Raw genomic sequence first — 22389 nt, 5'->3', positions numbered from 1 at the left:
CTAAGAAGCTCACCAGACATGGGATATTGCAGCAAGAATTGCAGAATCCTGTAAAAGGGAGTGGTTTCTGCTCATGCCTCCTTTCCTCATTGCCCTTTACAAAGCAAGTGTTCAAAACACCACAGAGAGACCTTGGGCTTGTGGAATGTCCTCTCTGTGGCTGGTTTTTGTTCAGCTGCTACTGTAGCCCCAGGCACTGTGACACTCAAGGCACAGAAGTATGCAGCCGAGTCACTCACATGCACAGAGTGTTTCCTCAAGTGGAAAGAAGAGTCACTCTTCTTAAATTCAGCCTCAAAGCCTTTGAGGCCTTGAACCAGGGGGTCTCCTGAACTATACTTGAGAAGAAGCTGGAGGCCCTGGCTGGGATACTGGACGTACCAGAAGAGAAAAACTGAAGCACCATAGGAATAGTTGCACCTCAGCTCCAGAGAATTTCCTTCTGAGACAGTGATGTGGACATCAGGCTGGGTCACCAACTGGGCTGTAGCATGTCCTGGAAAATCAAACAGGTCTTTAAATCAGCACAAACTTGACTATGGAACTTAAGCATACCTACTTAGACCCTGAGGGTGGAATACAACAGGAAAAGTACTCACTCAGGAATAAATGCATCCCTAGTGCTGAAAGGAGCACAAGAAGCATGGCTGAGCCGTCGAGATGTTGCAAGTGGCTATAGAAAGCAAGAACTTGGAAAAGGGAGGTGTGTAGAAAGTTCAGCAGGACTGCTGCAATCACCCTGGAGGCTGTTTACCCCCTCTTATTCTTATCTGTAAGCTGCATGAAGGAAAAACTAAACAGATACAAGTCTTCTGTGGTAGGCAGCACTGCCTACCACAGAGGCCAGATAAGGAACCACAGGTTATGCATGCCAGTAGTTGCCCCTTACTGTGTGTAGGTTACAGGATGTATGCTCAAGTTCACACAACACTCTTTATTCCCAAATCTGTGATGGTATTTTAGTCCTAGAGTTCAAGGTGAAATCTAGTGAATATTGAGATATATTGAAATATATGTTACTTCAGGGAGAAGCCAGTTTATGAAAAGTACATCAAATATCTGGTCTTAGTTCATAAATATCTTGATTCAGATTTGCTGCTTCAGGCTGAGTTTGGATGGCCCAGTACAGCCATGGTGGTGATAGATGATGGTGGATGTATTTCCCATGGCTGAGGAAGGGACTCTGAAAAGAGTAGTGCCTCTGTGCTTTAAGTACAAGATGTAACTGTGGACAAGAAGACTTTGTTCCTAAAGGAGGATGAAATAAATGTGCCATGACATCTGAATCTAAGAAATTGACATCCCAAAGAAAGGAATTTGAAAAGAAGAGATCAGAGAAATTCACAGCTTCCTCTGCAGCTAGTGAAATGATTGGCAAAGTTAGAAAACTTCTTTCCTTTGATTCCAGGAGATGAAATCACCTTCTTTCATTGTTCTTCCTGGAAAGATTGTCTTGCTGGTGGAAGATTTATGACTACTATTAAATTGTGACTGTGTATTTTGTAGATGTGTATTTCTGATTCCTGACACCATCACCCAAATCAAGATGTAAACATTCTCATCATCACAGAAAGAAACTCTGTATCCATAAAAAATCACCAATATTTCCCTCCAACCTAGGCAAATAAAAATCCAGATTAGAGGGTCTGGAAGCATGGCATAGGTGGTAGAATGTCAGACAATGAGTGAAAGATCAGATTAAGAGTTTGAATTTCACCGGGTGCTGGTGGCTCAAGCCTGTAATCCTAGCTACTCAGGAGGCTGAGATCTGAGGATCTCAATTCAAAGCCAGCCTGGGCAAGAGAGACCATGATACTCCTATCTCCAATAAACCACCAGAAAACTGGAAGTGGTGCTGTAGCTCAAGTGGTAGAGCACTCGCCTTGAGCTGAAGAGCTGAAGGACAGCGCCCAGGCCAGAGTTCAAGCCCCACGACCGATTAAAAAAAAAAAAAGAGTTTGAATTTCCTATTTACTGTTTTCATGTATATTATAAATACATTGTGTATATATACATATGCAGCATTTTATATTTTTCATGGATATGTTTTATTATTACAAAGAATGTCACATTTCTTGGACTATTTTTTTAGTGGCTCTTCAATCATGCATTTTGTACACCTCTAACAACATGATACATGATGTATTTAGTAATGAAAGTCTTCTGATGTGTCAATAAAAAAAGAAATCCAGGTAGACAGAAACTGGTGTCTTTGTAAGTCACTTACCTGACCAGTGCATATAAAGTCCTGCATCATCCGATACTTTTTAGGTATATCTTTCACTTATTTCTGTTAATTCAGAGTTCATCCATGTTTAAGTGTACATTGGTTTGTCAATTTGTCATTCTTTTTTTTTTAATTTAATTTTATTTTTTTTTTGTGAACATACTGTATAGATGGGTTACAATTACATGGGCAGGATAATGCGTACATTTCTTATCAAGCATTGCAGCCTCCTCCTTTGTTTACCCTTCACATCCACTAGCCCCCACCACCCATTCCTCCCCCTTCCCCCCCCCACCAACGTTGTAAAGCTCGTTTTGGACATGACCTTGTACTTCTCATTGTTGCAACAGGTCCACCTGTATCCTTAAACGACTTGTTTTTCCCCATCTCCTCCACAAGTTATACTGACATCAAATATAGTGAAAGCAGGGGTTATACTGTGGGGGAGGGACATACAAAGCAACAAAGAGATAATCTTATAAATGTGTTAGAAACAAATGCATGAAATAAAAAAGCATTAAAATACATATTAGATATGTATTTTCCTAACATCACATTATCTGACCTTTTCTGCTTGACTCATACATATACTAGATATTGGAAATAAGGGAAACCATGGAACCTATGTTTCTTTGGGCCTGGCTTACTTCACTTAATATAATTTTTTCCAAGTTTTTCCATTTCCTAACAAATGGGGCAGTGTCATTCTTTCTGATGGAGGCATAGAATTTCATTGTGTATATATACCACATTTTCTTAATCCATTCACCTACTGAGGGGCATCTGGGTTGGTTCAATATCTTAGCTATGGTAAATAATGCTGTAATAAACATAGTTGTGCAGGTAGCTTTAGTGTGGTCTTGTTTGTAAACCTTTGCATTCTTTTCTATTTCAAAATAAAATTTGTTGCAGGAATATGTGACATTTTTCATCATCAACTTATCAGGGACTGTACAGTAAGCATTTCATCCACAATATGTTACAACTTCTCTCAAAACAAATTTCTTTGCATGAACTGTTTCATGGTTAAGAGGATCAAACTCTAGATAAGGTGAATATAAGGACCACTTCATTAATCTTGAAGTTTTGTACTTTTAATGTCACAAACGTTAGGCCGTGTTGGGGAACTAGAGCTCATGCTGTTACACTCCCATTGTAAAAGCACTTGAGTGAAGTACATTTACTTCAAGTCTTCCTATTGTGTTCCTAGCGTTACTTTGGGTGGTTGTTATACCACAAAAGTGCTGGGTTTTCTGGTTCTTCCCTCAAGAGAGCCAGCTGAGAAGCAGAAGCTCAGCAGCCAAGCCCCTGTTGTCCCTCAGTTTGTGCTCAGCTCCCTCTGTGGTTTCTGCCACTGTGTCTCTCAGAGCAGAGTAGTACACAGCCGAGTCTGACTCTAGGACTGCAGCTTTCTTCAAGTGGAAGGAGGTGCTTTCTCTGTCATATATGGCTTCAAATCCTTTGTGGTTTCCCTTGTCATTGGCCTTGGCGACTTTAAAGAGGACCTGGGGACCTTCTCCAGGATACTGGATGTACCAGAAGAGAGTTGGGTAATATGTTGCTTCATAGGAACAGTTCACAGTCAGGGAAGCCCCTTCAGAGAGGGTCACATGGCCTTGTGTCTGGGTCACCGAGTCTCCATGGCTTCCCCCTGAAACACAAAAATATGAGAATCCAGTGTGAGTTATCTGGGTCTCCTTGGTATGATCTGGGGTCTGCCTCTTAGAACAAACTGGTTAAAGATTTTTGTCAAAAATTAATGGTGGAAGAATCAAAGCTGATATGCAATTTTCCTCACCAAGCATTAAGAGCAGTACAATCACTGCTCCTTGAGAACAGCTCATTTCTAGAGCTTCTGCAGTCTGTGAATCTTAACTTCTTACTGTAAGGAAAGGTGAAGTTCACAGGGAAAAGATAAAGGTGAGATGAAGATGACAACAGGAAGTGGGTGTGTTAGGAAGATGTGCCTCCCCCTCAAGGACAGGAAATAAAGTTAGATGATGGTTATGTTTTCTCTCAAAAGTCTGTGTTGAGGGGCACAGAAGGTGGCTCAGTGGTAGAGCACTTGTCTTGCATACATGAGGGCCTGGATTTGATTCCTCAGCACCACATAGACAGAAAAATCTGGAAGTGGCACTGTGGCTCAAGTGGTAGAGTGCTAGCCTTGAACTGAAATGCTGAGGGACAGTGCCCAGGCCCAGAGTTCAGGCTCCAGGGCCAGCAAAAAAAGTGAATTGAGCATCCACTTCTCCCTTTTTACTAAGATGTCTGACAGCCTACTGATTGTACTTTGAAATTCTAAAGGAAACTTGCTCTTTTTCTTGTGTTTATTTTTTCCGTGAATATGGCCCGTTTGGGAAACTCCATGCCATAACTTGTCTAAGAAGCATTTAATTTACTTTTTCCTGATTAGTCATTTTGACCATTCTGACCCATGGAAACGTCATAAGAATCTACTCTGGCATACAGTCATAGGAATGCTAATGCATGTTTAATCATTATTAGAAGACTTTGTGTTACACAGTCTTCCAGGTTTTTTCCCCTTTTTCACTATTTTCCCACCTAAATCCTAGGAAATGGTTAGCAAATGTTTCCTTCCTTTTTTAAAAAAATAATAATCTTTATTGAAAAGGTGATGAGCAGGAGAGTTACAGTTACATTAGATAGGTAATGAATATATTTGTTTTTAAACACTCTTAAGAATAAACAATTAGTCTTTGGTTGAGAAAATACCATTGCTTTTAATATCATACAGATTCACATTTAAGACCTCATTTATGAGAGACATAATTTAATAAAGCTTCTTAAAGAAAAAGGAAACATTTATATTGTGGGTAGGTATAATTATTAAAACTTTTCATATAACTGGGAGATGGGTCATGGATAGAGTGACTGCCTAGTATGCAAGAGACCCTGAGTTTAGCACCACAGATAATGTAACTCTTAGTTTGAAGAACACATTAATTAATGTTATTAAACCTTTACAAAATTGCCAGGAATCAGTATCTTTTGATCTAGGACTTTAAATGATTTCTGGATACTGAAACTAATATATTGCACTCAGAGTAATTTAAAAAATAATCTATAAGTAGTTGTACAAGGAAGTTACCATTGAATAAAGCAATTTATGAATATAATGCATATTGATCAATGTCACACCTTTCAACATTCTCACTCATCCCTCCCAAATAACCCTTCCCCCACTTTTCTTAACTTTGTAGAATGCACATTGAATTGTTGACTGCATTCTACTGCTCACTTCTTTTTTTTCTGCTCCTCTCCCCATGATCTTACCTCACCACTTTCAAGTACCTGTTTCCTGGTGTTGATTTTGTGGAACTTTTACTTTGTCTTTCTAAGGTGTTATATTATTTGAATATATTGCATACCACCTAATGTATTTTCTGATTAGTTTATAAGCTAATTCTAGCTTCTATATATGAGGAGAATTTGCAAAATTTGTCTTTCTAGGTCTGATTTACTTCATTTAGTGTAAGTTTTTTTCCCCCAAGTCTTCCCATTTCTTTACAAATGGTACAATATCATTCTAATGCATGAGTAAAATTCCATTTTGTATATGTACAACATTCATCCATTGAGGGGCATCTGGGCTGGTTGCATATCTCGGTTATTGTAAATACTGCTACAATGAACATGGTTGTGCTGGTGACTTTATTGTAACCAGGTGAGTGGTCTTTTGGATAGATGCTCAATAGTGGAATTTCTGGGTAATACGGTAATCCTGTTTATCTTATGAGGAACCACAATAGTGCTTTCCAGAGTGGTGGAGAAATGCAGCCACAGTGTGTTAAAGATCCTATCTGGCCGCATCTTTGCCAGCATCTGTTATTACTTGTATTCTTGATGATGGCCATCTAACTGGACTGAGGTAGAATCTGTGTTGCTTTAATTTGCATTTGCTTTATGGCCAGAGAATGATGGATGAGTGTAATGCTGGTTTTATAAAGTGTTTGGGAGTAATGTCCCTTTTCTACTTCAATTGGAGATTTTGAGGAATACTGGTGTTAGTTTTCCCTTAAAGAGCTTATAGACTTCTTCTATAAAGCCATCATCGAGTCCTTGGGATTTTCTTGAATAGAAAATCTTTTAATATATTTAAATTTCATTGTTTGTTATGAGTGTATTGGTTTATATCTTCTTGTCTCAATTTAGATATATTTATGTTATTTAGGAATATAAACATTTCTACTAGATTCTCCAATAGGCAAAGGTTTTTCAAGTATTCCCTGATAATAATCTGAATATTGCTTTAATCTGTTATGATGCTTCCTCTTTCATTTCTGATATTATTTATTTGATTTCTCTTATTCTTTTAGACAATTTTCCATGGATCTATAAATTTTCTTTTTTTTTAAAGAATCAGCTTAATTGTTTTGTTGATTTTTTGTGTGTTTTAATTAATAGTCTCTAATTCATTTATTTCTGATCAAAGTTTTATATTTCTTTCCATCTATTAGTTTTTAGGTTTAGCTTGTTCTTATTCTTCTAGGAGCTTGATGAGCTTGATGTGCATTATTAGAGTATTGATTTGAGATTTCTGTCATTGGTTGATGTGGCACTCATAGTTATACACTCTCCTCTGAGTACTGTCTTTGCTGTGTCTCAGAGGAAATAATATTTCATATGTTATTTTATGTTGAATTCTAGAAATATTTGAATTTTGTTCTTATCTCTTCAATGACCCTCTAATTGCTGAATAGCAATATATTACTGCATTTCTCTGAGTTTAGGTATTTTCTGTGATCGCTTGTGTTGTTGAGCTCTAATTGTATTCTGCTGTTGTCTAACAGGATGCAGGGAGTAATCTCAATTTGTTTTTGAATTTATACAGATTTGTTTTGTGACCAAGGAGAATGTGATACTGCTGGGTGAAAGATTCTGTAGATATCTGTTTGGTCTACCTGTTCACTATGGTTACATAGTGAATTTATGCTGAATTTATGCATGGATGATCTATCCAAAGGTGATAATCAAGTGTTGAAGTCACCAATAATTAATTAGTTTGGATTTATGTGTGTTTTTAGGTCATTTAGTATTTGTTTGATGAAGTTGGGGTTGCCAGCATTCAGTATATCGATAATTAGAATTGCTATATCCTTCTGTTAGAAAGTTCCCTTTATAAATATGTAATATCCTGTGTCATTTCCAATGAAATTTATCTATTTTATTTATTTTATCTGATATTATTATTGTAGTGTTTATTATTTAGTACTGCAGTGTGACCTGTTTATGAAGATCATTTGCTTGAAAACCTTTGTTTCAGCCTTTCACCTTAAATAGACATTTGTGGGATTTTTTGTCAGTTATATGTTTCTCCTGTAGGCAGAAGATGTGAATGGGTGTTTCTTTATCCAACCAGCCACTCTATGTCCTTTGATAAGAGAATTAATCCTGTTGATATTGAGTATTAGAAATGAGAGGTAAGTGATAGCTCCTGTAATTTTAACCCCCATTTTTAAAAGTTGTGCCTATGCTATTCTTACCATATCTATCTGCTTATCTGGCAGGGTCTGAAACATGAAATTGACATGAACTAGGCAGGGAAACCAGATGCCTTTGAATATCTCTGTTGGTTCAGTGGAGATAAATTGTTTTAGTTTTAATTTTTATAAAATGATTTTTTTTGCCCTTCAGTAATGGAGGAAAGCTTGGCTGGATACAGTATTCTCAGGTGTGAATTGTTTGATTTCAATACTTGACATATATCATGTCAAGCCTTCCTTGTTTTTAGTGAGAAATACGCAGTTATTCTGACAGGTTTTCTTTTATAAATAATCAAATCTTTTTATTCTGACAACTTTAAATATCCTCTCCTTGTTCTCTATTGATCCAGTTTGGGTCATGATGTGGCAGTAGTATGAGGTGCTTTTCTAGTCTGGTCTGCTGGGGTTCTTAAGATCTCTTGTATCTGAATATCACCTCTTGTATCTTGTATATCACTCTTTTTGGAAGTTTTGGAAAGTTCTCTTTTTGAAGTTCTCATTTTGGAAATTCTCTGCTAAATTCTATCAAACATATTTTATAGTCACTAAGCTGCTGCCTTTTCTATTTCCTCAATAGCTATTGGCTGCAAATTAAATCTTCTAATTGAGTCTTGAAGTTCTTGCAAGCTCCCTTCCTATATCTTGGATTTCTTCTGCATGATTATCTCCTCTCCTTTATTCTATCTACTTTATCTTCACCCCCTAAGACTCTGTTCTACAACATCTCTTCTGCCACAGAGATTTTCAACTTTAGTTTTTACTTCTTTGCTTTTGGTTTGGTCATTTTAAAGGTTTCTATATGTTTATGGAAGTCTTTGTTTACCTCTTATATTGACTTCTTTACTTCACTGATTTATCTGTGCCTTCTTTCATCTATTTTAACTAAGTGGTCATTTTTAAGCACTGGACTCCTTGCCATCTCTTTGAATTCCTTTATCTTTCTATTGTGTTCCTCATAAATTCTTTCATTATTTTGGGTTAGTCTTGTTGCATTCACAAAATGTCATATAGGTTTGCTGACATTTTGTGTACCATTTTTACCAGTAGATCTTTTAGCTCTATGTGTAGAGATATTTCTAGATTATTATATTTGTATCCTATTGTTAAATAGTTGTTGTTTTCTGGGGGTGTGGTGCTTCCTTGATTTCTCATATTTCTCATATTTTTGTGATGGGCTTTGCACATTTGGACATATCTAATATCTTCCAAACACATTGGTCTTTGTATTCTTGATTAGCAAGGCAGTCAATGTTTTTATGGGGTGTGTCTCTTTACTGGTGTAGCATATATGTCAGCTTTGGTACCTCATCCCAGCCTAAATGGTTGAAATCTTACATATACTAAAGTGTCTTGGTTCACCTTTTCTATATCACCAGTCTTGTATGTTTATAGGAATGGAGGAGTTCTCCTACTTCTTTATGAGTGGGGAAGAGTCAGTCACTTGATGGATGAAAATCAGACCATTAGCCTCTGCACCTGCTTTCATGGATTACAGCTGGGAAAGGTTTCTAATTCTCTTCTGTGTCCCAGACAGGTCTCTGATTTTGGCACTGCCTTTGGTTCCTGTCCCTGTAATGTGCACCACAAGGCTGGAGGCTGGAAGCTTATGCTTCAAATAGCTCTGTCTGGGACCTGAGATCAGGGTTGGGACACTGAAGTTTGAGTCCTTCAATCCCTGTGTGCATAAAACTACATTGGAGGCTGGCCTTCACTCAGCACTGAGTGCTAAGGTGGTAGCTGGAGTATGGTTTAGAGAACCATTCAGTCCCTGTCCCTGTTGTCCTGGGTCTTGGCTACAGGTTGGCTTTCACTCAGTGCTGGGGACTACAGTGGGTGCTGGACTCTGATTTGAGGCACTGTTTAGTCCTTGTCCCTGTTAGTATGAGACTTGGTTACAGGTCAGCACTAATTCAGTACTGAGGGCTAAGCTGTTGAGGTGGAACTCTGATTTGGAGCCCCTCCCTTTGGTTCCTGACTCAATCAGTTCTTGTCTGTCTCTGTGTGAGGCTTGCTGGAAACCATATCCTACTTCTATGTCCAGGACTGATGGAAAGTGGGGCCCTCTTGTTACCACTGTGGTCTGAGATCAGCAATCTTTGGGTCTTGAGCACAAATCTTTGTCCCTTGTCCCAGGTTTTCTTAAGTGCCGATCTGTGATGTGGTCAGCAGGAGGCAAGGTTCCCTCTTTCCTGTGAAGGCTGAGATTTGTGTCCTTTCTAAGTTCTGAGCACAGAATTTTGTTCCTTGCTTCTGCACCCTCACACACCTTCCTATGTCCTGTGCCTGCTTCTGAGCTTGAGACTTGGTTCTATCCCCACCCTTCTTCCAGGTCACCTGGTAGTTGTGTGTGTGACTCATGGTATGTGGTGCTGGGGTGGCCTTCTTTCTAGGATTTTCCTGCAAAGGAGCTTTCTGTGCTTCACTGAAGCTACAGTGGTGTGGGGTGCATTGCTTCTGCCTGTTTGTCCTGTGTGATGATCAGCTGTGACCAGTTCACTGTGCCTAAAGGAGGCTTGTCTCTTGTGGCATGCTGTGCCAAGTGGAGCACTGCACCTCGCTGCTGCAGACCTTGCAGCAGTATATTTAGTTGCTTTTTTCCTCCTTCTGAGGTATGTTTTAATGAAGCCAGGATTTTCCTCATGTGCATTTTTGAGCTATAAAAAAATAAAAAATGTTTCCCAATAAAAATTGTTGTATTTTTGGTTGAGCAGACAGATCTCTGATATTGCCCTGTCTCTAACCTTCCATCTTCTTTCTCAGAGTAATTCTTCTTTTGTTGCTTTTCTGGTACAAGACTTTCTAAAATTTTGCTTTACCACATGTTATCTCTATGTATTTCCTTCTGGCAGTATTATTGATAAACATAATTCAATATAATTTTATTGTCACAGAATGTAATAATTACAAAATAAAGATTTTCCTTGAAAGACCAAGCAGTGAGCACAATGACACATTGCAGGGTTGAGGTGTTTGTAGAAACCTTCTCATAGAAAAGGTAATGTTATTGCAAGGCAATGTAACCAATGGACATAGTGTGTACAAAGGATGGGTTTTTCTGAACAAGCCTTACTGATGTTTCTCCTTGAACATAAACACCTTTTTCAATGCTTTCTGGAAATGTCATCCTTCATGAAGGCTGAGAGGGCAGATGAATGGCCCCACATCTATGCGTAAGCTTTAACAGGAAATAGCTCTAGGGCCTTGCATAAAGGTATAACACTAACATAAGATACCTGAGTGATATAGTAAGATTCATAGGTTTGGAGCTATGATTTTGTAACTATTTAGACATATACTGGATCTTATTTGGGACTTGTCGCTTCTTAGTCTGGGTGTCCTATTTGTCTTGATTTCTCATATCTGAACACTTGATATGGGAGAAGGGGAGGAAAAAGTTATGTAAAGAACAGACCATAAATTATGGGGAAAGTTCATCCTCTGTTGTCAATCTAACATTTATCATGATTCCAATGGCAATACAATTGAGGTCTGAGGTTGTTAATTTTGATTTTATAAGAGAATCTCAGGTTAGAGCTAGAGACAATCTCAGACTGGCCTAGTACTCACTATGTAACCCAATCTGGTTTTAAACTTCTGATCCTTCTGCCTTATAATTTCAAGTTCTGGGATTAAAAGTGTGTAGACCACAGCAGGCTTGCGTTTGAGGTTTTATAAAACACAACAACACATGGTAACTCTTAAATTTATATTGAAAAATGAGAAACTGTGTATAGAAAAATTTCCTATGAAAACAAAACAGAAATTAAAATAGACTGAAATGCTACTAATAGAAATAGGTTTGGGGGGTTTGCCATTATTCCATTTTTATTCTAAGCAGAAGTTTCATTGGAAAATATAAACAAAAACCTTTGTGTGAGGAGCATACTACAAAGCCTATGGCCTGCAAAGCTTTGAGACGTGTTTATACCGCCTAGACCATGAAATGACAGAAGTTCTGATGTCACCTCTTCCATTTGCAAGTCCTTGGCCCTAGGCAAGGACTTTTCATGGACATACTTCTCATTAAGTCAAGTAAGTTAATAATATTTGCCTCATTGAACAAGGATTGATTTGTTGACCTAAAGACATTTAATGTGCTTCTCTTGAGTATGTGCTTAATAATGGTTATCATGCAAGAGTGTGGTGGTTCTAAGCTGTAATTCTAGTTACTCAAAAGGCTGAGATCTCTGGATTGCAATTCAAAGCCAGAAGGATCACAAGCCTGGAGGGGAAAGTCTGTGAGACTTATATTTCCAATTAACTACCAAAAAGCCAGAAGTGGAGCTGTCACTCAGTGGTTGAGTGTTAGCCTTTAGCAAATAATCTCAGGTACAGTGCCTAGACCCTGAGTTCAAGTCTCAAGAGCAACACAGAGAATAAAAGTAACTAAACACCCATTGCAACAATGAAAAGTACAAGTTGTCATGTGGAAAACGAACTTTACAACTTTGGTGGGGGTGGGGGAGGATTGGGTGGGAGAGTGGGGGGAGGCTGGGAAGGGATGGGAAGGGGAAACAAAGGAGGAGGCTACAATGCTTGATAAGAAATGTACTCATTATCTTGCCCATGTAATTGTAACCCCCCTGTACAGTATTTTCACAATAAAAATAAATAAAAATTTAAAAAGTAACTAAACAAACATAAACCCAGCTGTTTTTAGTTACTTTTAATAATCCCAAAATTCATTAAGATTTTCCCATCCAGGGATTTTGTCCTATAAAATTATATCTTGACCAGACCTCAGGCCACCTAACATAGGTGATTAACTGATGAATTCAAGATTTTTTTTATCTGCTCATGTGGAAGCACAAAGAACATGATAGGAGCAGCAGAAAATCTGAGTTATACTGTGGGGGAGGGACATAGGATAAGCTCTTCTCATAGAAACTTATTTTCTAGTTACTTTCATGTAAGGGAGGGCCAGTTTATAAAGGGAATGAAAACTTCTGCCACCTAGCGGCCACGACAGATTACCAGAAACTACCTGATGTGAGTCTCTTCCATGACATGTGAAGTGGAATTGGAAGGGGATTCCTACTCCTACTGGTGGATTTTAAGTCTGATAAGCCTTAAAATGTGATCCTCAAAACTTTCTTGTTTTTATTTTTCTTTTACTAGTCCATTCAATGAAACTGGACTTAGAGCAAAGCCCTCAGAAGGATTGACAGAACAGGTGGGCAAAACAGGAAGAATTAGGCAAGAATTTTTATAAAAAGTAACCATAATCATAGCTCATGATGACAAACAAGGATGAACAGAGAGGCTCATAGGTACTAAACACACACACACACACACACACACACACACACACACACACACACACACACACACACACACACACACACACACAGAGGTTTACCTAAATATGTCCAAGAACTGAAAAGAATCAATATTCAATAATATTCATTATATTATTTTCCTATAAGTCATAAACTCCTTTCTACAGGATGAGTCTTGGTGGTGCTAGAGACAAATAGAAATTCATATGAGGGAAGTAAAATATGAAAATACATTTTACTCAATCAAGAATGCAGTATTAATGAGAAATCTATGTCTCCACTTATTTGCTCTCAATTGGAAAGGTTTAAAGGCAGAAATCAAGCCAGGTCCTTATTTATAAAAACGGAGGGCATCTGTGACTTACAATCATTCCTTTTTCTGTATTAAATTTAGATACAAAGACTATACCCTGGAGAAACCATAGGTTTGACAGAGAAAGGAAATATTCAAGTCTTTTAGCTTTATTTATACCTCTGAAATTTATACTACAGTTTAGTGCATAAACTAATTTAGAAGGCAGCCCTCCTTTCCACTCTTTGATCCTAAAGGTTCCATCCTGAAGTACCTTTCTCTTTATCATCATAAAGGCTTAATCAGATAACAGAACTATGCTATTATTAGCTAGTTCAACATCAGACTTGTTTCTGGAAAGAAGCCCATAATCAAAGTGCAGTGAAATGTATTTCTGGTGATGGCTCACTTTTGACTTGTAAACAGCAACCTTCTTCCTGAAGCCTTATATATCATTTCCTCTCAGATCACCCAGTAAGGGAAGAGGAGGGAGGAAGGAAAGGAAGGAAAGGAAGAAAAGAAAAAGGGGAGGCTGGGAGGGAGAGAAAGAGAGAAACACACAGAGGCCTATGTTTAGAAATTCTATTACTACAAGTGAACTAGTACGATTGGATTAGAGTCCCTTTTTTATTAATAAGTTTTTTTTTTACTGTAAGAATCCCTCTTTTTTTACCTTTATTTCACCTTTATTATATCTGTAGAGACTGGCCTCCAAATGCAATCACTTTTCGAATTAAGTCATCAACATAATGATGTTCATAACATCAAGACTGGAAACATTGTCGAGTCTCTAGAATTTACTATAGCTCCCTGGTGGCACCCGGAAGCCTTCAAAGTTTGCATGTAAAACATTGTGGAGTGTAGTGAGAAGTAATTCTCCGATTTTCTTCATACTGCTCATTACAGCATTTCATACTCCAGCTGAAATCATAGGCCTCCTGCAGCCCCCAGAATCTTTTCTGGTTTCACTTACATGTGGCCAGTAAGGGACTCTTACTTCTCAATTTCCCGGTGTCAGGAAACAGAATCATCATATTTATTAGCCTCATTACCCACTATGAAAGTTCATACTATATGTTCCTTATTTACCTAGACACCAAAGCTTCTTTCCTTGGAGAAGCACTCACAGTTGGATTTGAACAGCACTCTAAAAGGGATAATTTTTTCTTGTCATACAGAGAAGTGTACAAAAACTGTCTCCAGACCAAGACTTGCTATTGCAAATCATTGTGAATACATTTGAGCCTCAATCCAAGAATCCACATCTCCAGGTACAGGGCATATTTGGAATTTAAAGAAAGAGTCATGAGTGACTTCCCTCATCTCCTTTCCTCATTGGCTGTAACAATTCGAATATAGGAAGACTCTGAAAAGTCCTTTCCTGAAAGCTCTCCTTTCCTACAGTGTTTTTGAACACCTGTACAGGAAAGATGGAAATAGTGAAGAAACGGAACAAAGAAATAGAGACCAAGAGCTGGGGTCTCAAACCATGAGCTATGAGGATGACAATACCCAGGAGAATTTGGAGCTACATGTGTAAAAATCAGTGAAGATGGATCCCTCATTTCTCATTAATCCTTAAGATATTTTCCCTGACACAGAAGTGGAGGTGTATCCAGAAAGACAAATCCACAGATTCTCTTAAGAGACAACCATGTAGCACTTTATTTAAGTGTTCTTCCCAAAGGAGCTCCTCTGACCCTGAACTGCCCTCTCCAGTCCAGCTACTTAGTTTTGTTTTGTTTTGTTTTTTAATTGTGAAAATACTATACAGAGGGGTTACAATTACATGGACAAGGTAATGAGTACATTTCTTATCAAACAGTGTTGCCTCTTCCTGTTTCCCCTTCACATCCCTTCCCATCTCCCCCCCATCCAGTCCCCCTTAACCCCCTACCCCCCCCCAGCCGCCACCCCCCCTACCCCCCCCACCCCTCCCCCGCCAAAATTGTAAAGTTCGTTTTTCAACATAACATCTTGTACATCTCATTGTTGCAGTTTGTCCACCAGTATCCCTATCTAAACAATGTTTTCCCCTTCCCCTCCACAAATTATACCAATATCAAATACAGTGAAAGCAAGGGTTATACTGTGGGGGAGGGACATACAAAGCCACAAAGAAATCATCTTATAAATATGTTAGAAACAATTGCAAGAAAGAAAAAACATTTGAGTCTTTATCTTGGGATTCATTTAGCCTAACATCAACTTACCTGACCATTTCTGCTTGTCTCAGACATATACTAGTAATTGAAAATAAGGGAAACCATGGGACCTATGTTTTTGCCTTAGTCATTGGATTTCCATTGGTTCTTCCTGGAATAATTAAGGTGGTTTTTGTTATTGTTGTTATTTTGTGGGTTCTTTTTTGCAAAATAGAAAGAAACAGACATCAGAGACACAAGTCCCCAAATTATAAACATCCAGACTAGAAGAGAGTCATTAAAAATTGAAATATCACTTATGGAGAATTAGCAGCAGGACCAGAACCAACATTGAACAGAAAGAAGAGAGCATGACAACTAAGTTGTGTTCATCAAGATACACAGGCTGATGTCCTGTCTCAGATCTGGGTTCTGGTCAGGACCTTCTGAAGAGCCTTGATCCTTTGGAAAGAGTGCCTTCGGGTCATGCAGCAACTGAAGAGTAAGTGAAAAGAAACCATAACATGCCAAGGAAAAATAGGGTCAATGAGGTTCAAAGACCTCAGTTGATGAGAGAATAAACTTCATTTTAAAGACGTCGCCCCCTCTTGTGGTTTTTCTGAGCACCTGCAGCCTGCACCAGGACCTTATCTCCTTAGACTCCACTCTCCCCACAACACGAATGGAAATCTGCAGGGGAGTGTGTTCGAAGTTATGGGACTCCATGCTGGGAGCCTCAACTGTGGCTGTCAGTGTGCTACAGCTCTATTTTGAGTGTCATCACTAGCATTCTCAATTTGATACCTGCACATTTACATTCTAAATCTCCATTTCAACATAATAGGGTATCCAACAAGAGTGCCTCCAGGGCCCCGTTCCCATTGCCTTCTTGGCAGGCACCCTTCCCATTCTGTCCCATATACTTTACTTCTTCCCCAGCACCATCCCCATCGAGCGCCCCTGGCAGGCTTCTTCCCCATCCTGTCACATATATGTTGCTTCTTCCTCCCCAACTAGTTCCTGCTTGCTCGGGACAATAAACTTCAGGAAATAGTTAATTTAGCTTCCATTTGCTTGTGATTGATAAACTTCAAAGAGAGTCTAATTCCTGTTTGCTTCAGAAAGAGTCTAGTATCAGAAGATGGCTTGACTCAGGTGGATGAACACAATTCACAGTGCACCAATAAATTAGGGAAGGTGCCACTTGCCTAATGCTGACTTCTGGTTCTGTTGGTTCCTGCTTGCTTACTTGTACCTGTAGATTAGGAAAAAGGGAACTTCCAAACTGGGGGTGAGAGGTATGTTACCCTGACTTGGTTGAGAGGCGGGCACCCAACACTTGACTGTGGTTGCCTGCTGGCTAATAAAAGGCTCTCCATTGGCTATATATTTTGTTAGAATGGTGGCTCCTGGGAACAACCACCCTACAGTAAGCTTTATTACAGTAAGATTTATTGCACACGGTTTTGATCAACAGCAGCTAAAAATAATAAATAACAAAAATGAAATTTTGGAAACAAAAAAATTTAACCTCACGTGCTTATTACACAACTCACTTGGTGTGGAACAACTTTCAGCCAGTCTCGAGTCATTTGCATTTGTGTTTAAATTGCTGTATTGTCAGTTACTTTTGTGAAAATATGCCTCACAGAAAAATTGAGAAATTGTGAAAAATTGAGAGTTGTTAAAGGTTTGCATATCTTTAATGGAAATAAATGAAATAAAATAAATAACAACAAGTGATATGAAGTAATCTCTTCCAGAATCCCAATGTCACTCCCCTCTGCCATGGTTGACACCTCCCCCAGGCCACTGTATGGAGCCTTCTGGGCTCCTGAAGTATTTACAATGTGTACATAGAATTCTTTCCCCATGTTTAACATTACAAGTGCAGCCAAGGGCACTCCAGCTCCCATTCAATTACCCTGATCTAATTTGCATGAAGTTCATAACACTGTGCAATGAATTACTTGTTTCAGGTTTGTTCATTCTGTTTCCCCATGAAATACAAGCTTCATGAAAGCAGATTAATCCACTGACATAGCCTTACTAGTGTACAAAACAATAGCCTTCTGTATAAAACTATGACAGATGACATAATGCATTTATAATTGAACAAATGTGTCAGTGTTCACCTCGCCACTCCCTCTTCAACATATTACCTTAGTAACTTTCCTGTCTTAATTTAATAGATGAAAAAGGCCAGTATAATCCTTCTCCACTTTTCTCCACCAAACTGCAGTCTATTTCTCTCTACCTATTCCATTATTCATCATATATTTTGCTTAGTTTCACTATGCTGTCCTCATATATCCTTGCAATGTCTTACATAGTTATTTAGCCTCTTTCTTTTCCTATTCTCTCCCCTTTTATCCTGAGCAGTCTTTTAGCTTGTTCTATCTTTACCTGTCTAAGTAATTATTTATATGTATGCTTATGTATATGTCTGTGAATTTGTATATCTTTAGATGTAGCTTCTATATATGAGTTAAAAAACACTATTTTTTAGAACTTGCTATTCTCACTCAGTATGACATCCTCTAGTAACATCCATTTTTCTGAAAATTACATAATCATTTTCTTTATGACTGGGTAATATGTCATTACATATGTGTGTGTGTGTGTATATATATATATACATATATATATATATATATATATATGCATATATATATATAACATCACAGCTTCTTTATCCACTTATCTGTTGAGGAAGAGCTAGTTTGATTTCATTATTTGGCTATTGTGAACAAGATTGTAATCCATTTGTAGGTGACAAACAGATATCCAGTTTTGGTTTTATGCATCTGGATACCTTGTTTCCCCAGCACAATTAGTTGAAAATGCTATTTTTTTCTTATTGAATGTTCTTGGTTCCTTTGTTGCAAATTAGTTGGCTGTAGGTATGTGGTTTTGTTACTGAATATTCTAGGCTATTCATTGGTCTGGTCTGTGTGCCAGGACCATGGTGTTTTTGTTATTATGTCTCTATATTATAATTTGAAATATGATACTGTGATATCTCAAGTGGTGCTCTTACTACTTAGACTTACTTTTGGGATTCAAACTCCTCTTTTCTACCATACAACTTTCAGGTTGATAACTGTTATTTGTGAGGAATGATAGAGGGATACTTATTGGCAATGCAACACATTTTTACATTGATTTTGGGTGAATAGACATTTTTATTTTATTTTTAATTTTTATTTATTTTTTATTGTGAAAATACTGCGCAGAGGGGTTACAATTACATGGGCAAGATAATGAGTACATTTCTTATCAAGCATTGTAGCCTCCTCCTTTGTTTCCCCTTTCCATCCCTTCCCAGCCTCCCCCGGACCCCCCCAATCCCCCCCAATCCTCCCCACACACACACACACACCAAAGTTGTAAACTTCGTTTTCGACATATGGTAGGCAGGCATTCAGGTACATGACTAGGCTTTTTTGGCAGTGGTTATATTTGGAATCCTCCTACTTTATGACTGAGAGACCAAAAATAAGTTTAGCAGTAATTTAAGACAAAACTAAAACATTTGTCTTACTTTCCAGTAACAGTTAGATCCTGCACCAAGGCAAGATAACAGTAGAATTATTAAGGGATCAGGCTTCCCTGACCAGTCCAGGAAATTGGGCAGTCTCTCCCCCCAACTCTGTCAAGAAAACAGTTAGGACAAGACATAATTCAGCATTTCTGTGGTTAGCCCCACTTATCCATCCAATGATGTATGATTTAACCTATCCTGTAACCACTAAGCTAGAAAGTTCCTGCCCTTACTGGAAATGATCATACCCCTAACCAATGAGCTTGACATCCTTCCCACTCCTACGTAAAAACACTGCTGAACATGTGGTCGGGGCTCACAACTCTGACCCACTGCATCGGCAACGATTGTGAGTCCAAGCTTGAACTTGCAAATAAACGACTCTACTGTCACTTACATTGATCTTGGTCTCTGGTGGTCTTCAGGGGGTCTTGAGTTTGAGTCTATCAATGATTCCTACTGTTCCTGACAGGATGGTATGCACTTATGTGCCCAGATTCTTCCACTGAGATAGAGTCCCTGAACATTTCTGTGTTGGCTGGCCTCTACCTCTTATGCTCCATTCTCAGGCTCCTGCATATAAAAATATGGGATAGGTTCTGGCAGGGGTGGTATACCCAAGAATGCCTCTTGCCTTCTATGAGTTTAAAATCCCAAGGGAGACATCACACACACACACACACACACACACACACACACACACACACACACACACACACAGAAAGAGAGAGAGAGAGAGAGAGAGAGAAGAGAGAAGCGCATACATATACAAAATAACTTGAACATTAGAATTGGAGATCTGGAAAGTTCTTCTCCTTTATTTCTTTCACTTTTCCCCCTCCTCTTTCTCTTTCTTTCTTTTTCTACCTCTCCTCTCTCCCTCCCTCCCTTCCTTTCTTCCTTCCTTCCTTCCTTCCTCCTTTCTTTCTTTCTTTCTTTCTTTCTTTCTTTCTTTCTTTCTTTCTTTTTTTCTTTCTTTCTTCCTTTCTTTCTTTCTTCTTTTTCTTTCTCTTTCTCTCCCTCCCTCCTTCCCTTCCTCTTTCTGTGCCTTCCTCTCTCTCTGGGGTGTTAATGTCACATGATAGCAGAGAAGAGGGATTTCTTGGACTCTGTCTTTTCTTACCAAGTACCTTTCCACCTGCATGTCCTGAGCAAGAGCATGGGACTGCCCCTCAGGACATGATCTTGAAACGTTCCTACTGCAGTGTCCCATGAGTGGCTCCATGAAACATAGGGCTGGTGAGGAGTTGTGATGAGCTCTTAGAAGCATGGACCAGAAAGAAGCAATGCCAAATTCAATTGTGTTGTCTGTAGAAGACAGAATAGATTCTGTATACCTCATTCAGTTTATTAATGCCTGCATGAAGATCACAAAATACCTGGATATATGAAATAGCTCACTTTGATGATTTGTCCCATGTCATGGGAAATGTTGGCTGGGATTTCCTCTTCCTTGGGAAGGAGAGGGGCCTTTTGGACTGAGCATTGACACTTCTGGAGATCCCAAGCTTGTGACAGTCATCCTATCTTGCCTCAGAGTGATTCATAACCTCCTAGGAGTCTATGAATTCCATCTGAGATTAGATCCCATTGTGGAGGAAGCTAAATCAACTCTTCCTGGGGAGAGTTTTCTCTTCCCAGTTTTCTCTTTCCCAGAAAGAAGCAATGCCAAATTCAGTTGTGTTGTCTGTAGAAGACAGACCAGATTCTGTATACCTCATTCAGTTTATTAATGCCTGTGTGAAGATCACAAAATACCTGGATATTTGAAATAGTTCACTTTGGTGATTTGATCCATGTCATGGGAAATGTTGGCTGGGATTTCCTCTTCCTTGGGAAGGAGAGGGGCCTTTTGGACTGAGCATTGACACTTCTGGAGATCACAAGCTTGTGACAGTCATCCTATCTTGCCTCAGAGTGATTCATAACCTCCTAGGAGTCTATGAATTCCATCTGAGTTTGGATCCCATTGTGGAGGAAGCTACATCAACTCTTCCTGGGGAGAGTTTTCTCTTCCCAGGACTGTGCCTATCAGCACCCTGGTTTGTGAACAGCTGAACCTACAGATTTCTCACTGTGTCTCCCAGAGCGCAGTAGTACACAGCTGAGTCTGACAGCTGGAGTGAAGATTTCTGCAGGTGGAAGCTGTTGTCACTCTTAACAAGAGTTGCATGGAAACCCCGGTTCTCTGACCTCGGGCTTTGTGTTGAACTCTTCAGGAGTAGCTCAGGGGCTTTATTGAGATATTGGACATACCAGAAAATAAAGGCAATTGAGTAAGTGCTCTGGTAAGTACAGTTGAGGATCAGAGGTGCCCCCTCTGTGAAAGTAACCAAGCCTTCTGTCTGGGTCACTGAGTCTCCACTGGTCCTCCCTGAAAAAATAAGTAACATTGTTATATGAGGAAAAAGGTTAAATATTATCGTAATTGTAAGACAAGGACATATTGTTAATATATAGGATAAACTATTACTTACTGTACATTAAAAAGATCACAAGAACTGAGCAGGTGACAGAAAGCATGTTGTTAGAAGGAAATGATTCTTGCTCCTTGTGATACACCCAGTCATACAGAGCTCTTTTCTACCAGGATTGTATTGAAACTCCTCACTCATGAATAAGACCTTCTTTCTGCACATCACTCTGACTTGTGACCACAAAGGGAGTAGGGGTGTTATACCACCTGAATGCAAATGGGACCTACATTTGAGAGTGCAGCGCCTTCTGGTGGTTGTCTGGAAAACTGCAAGACAGTATGGCTGACCCTGATTTTTTTTTTTTTTAGATTAAATTCTTTTTTGAAAAAAAATTTTATTTATTTTTTATTGTGAAAATACTGTACAGAGGGGTAACAATTACACAGGCAAGATAATGAGTACATTTCTTATCAAGCATTGTAGCTTCCTCCTTTTCTTCCCCTTTCCATCCCTTCCCAGCCTCCCCAGCCTCCCCCACACAATCTTCCCCCACACAATCCTCCCCCACACAATCCTCCTCCACACAATCCTCCCCCACACAATCCTCCCCTCCCCCCACCAAAGTTGTAAAGTTAGTTTTTTGACATGACAACTTGTGCTTCTCATTGTTGCAACGGGTCCAACTGTATTCTTATTTAAACGACTTGTTTTTCCCCTTCCCCTCCACAAATTATACCAACATCAAATACAGTGAAAGCAGGGGTTATACTGTGGGGGAGGGACATACAAAGCCACAAAGAAATCATCTTATAAATGCGTTAGAAACAAATGCATGAAAGAAAAAAACCATTTGAATACATATCTTAGGGTTCATTTTCCTAACATCACCTTGTCTGCCCATTTCTGCTTGACTCATACAAATACTAGAAGAGGCAATCCAAAAAGTCATATGGAACAATAAAAGACCCCAATAGTAAAAACG

General features: G+C 38.9%; 2 gene segments (V, D, J or C); both read right to left on the bottom strand.

The window, feature by feature from the left end:
• Positions 1-3492: 3492 nt before the first annotated feature.
• Positions 3493-4105, bottom strand: LOC122125462. The segment is given in 2 exon segments: positions 3493-3878; positions 4026-4105. Coding segments are annotated over 2 exon segments (432 nt in total).
• Positions 4106-10159: 6054 nt separating this feature from the next.
• Positions 10160-21595, bottom strand: LOC122125461. The segment is given in 3 exon segments: positions 10160-10385; positions 21055-21364; positions 21468-21595. Coding segments are annotated over 3 exon segments (582 nt in total).
• Between the last annotated feature and the right edge of the window lie 794 nt (positions 21596-22389).

Source organism: Dipodomys spectabilis, unplaced genomic scaffold (assembly GCF_019054845.1).
Source record: "Dipodomys spectabilis isolate Male_0828 unplaced genomic scaffold, ASM1905484v1 ptg000265l, whole genome shotgun sequence".
Taxonomy (NCBI): domain Eukaryota; kingdom Metazoa; phylum Chordata; class Mammalia; order Rodentia; family Heteromyidae; genus Dipodomys; species Dipodomys spectabilis.
This window is presented reverse-complemented; position numbering and strand designations above follow the sequence as displayed.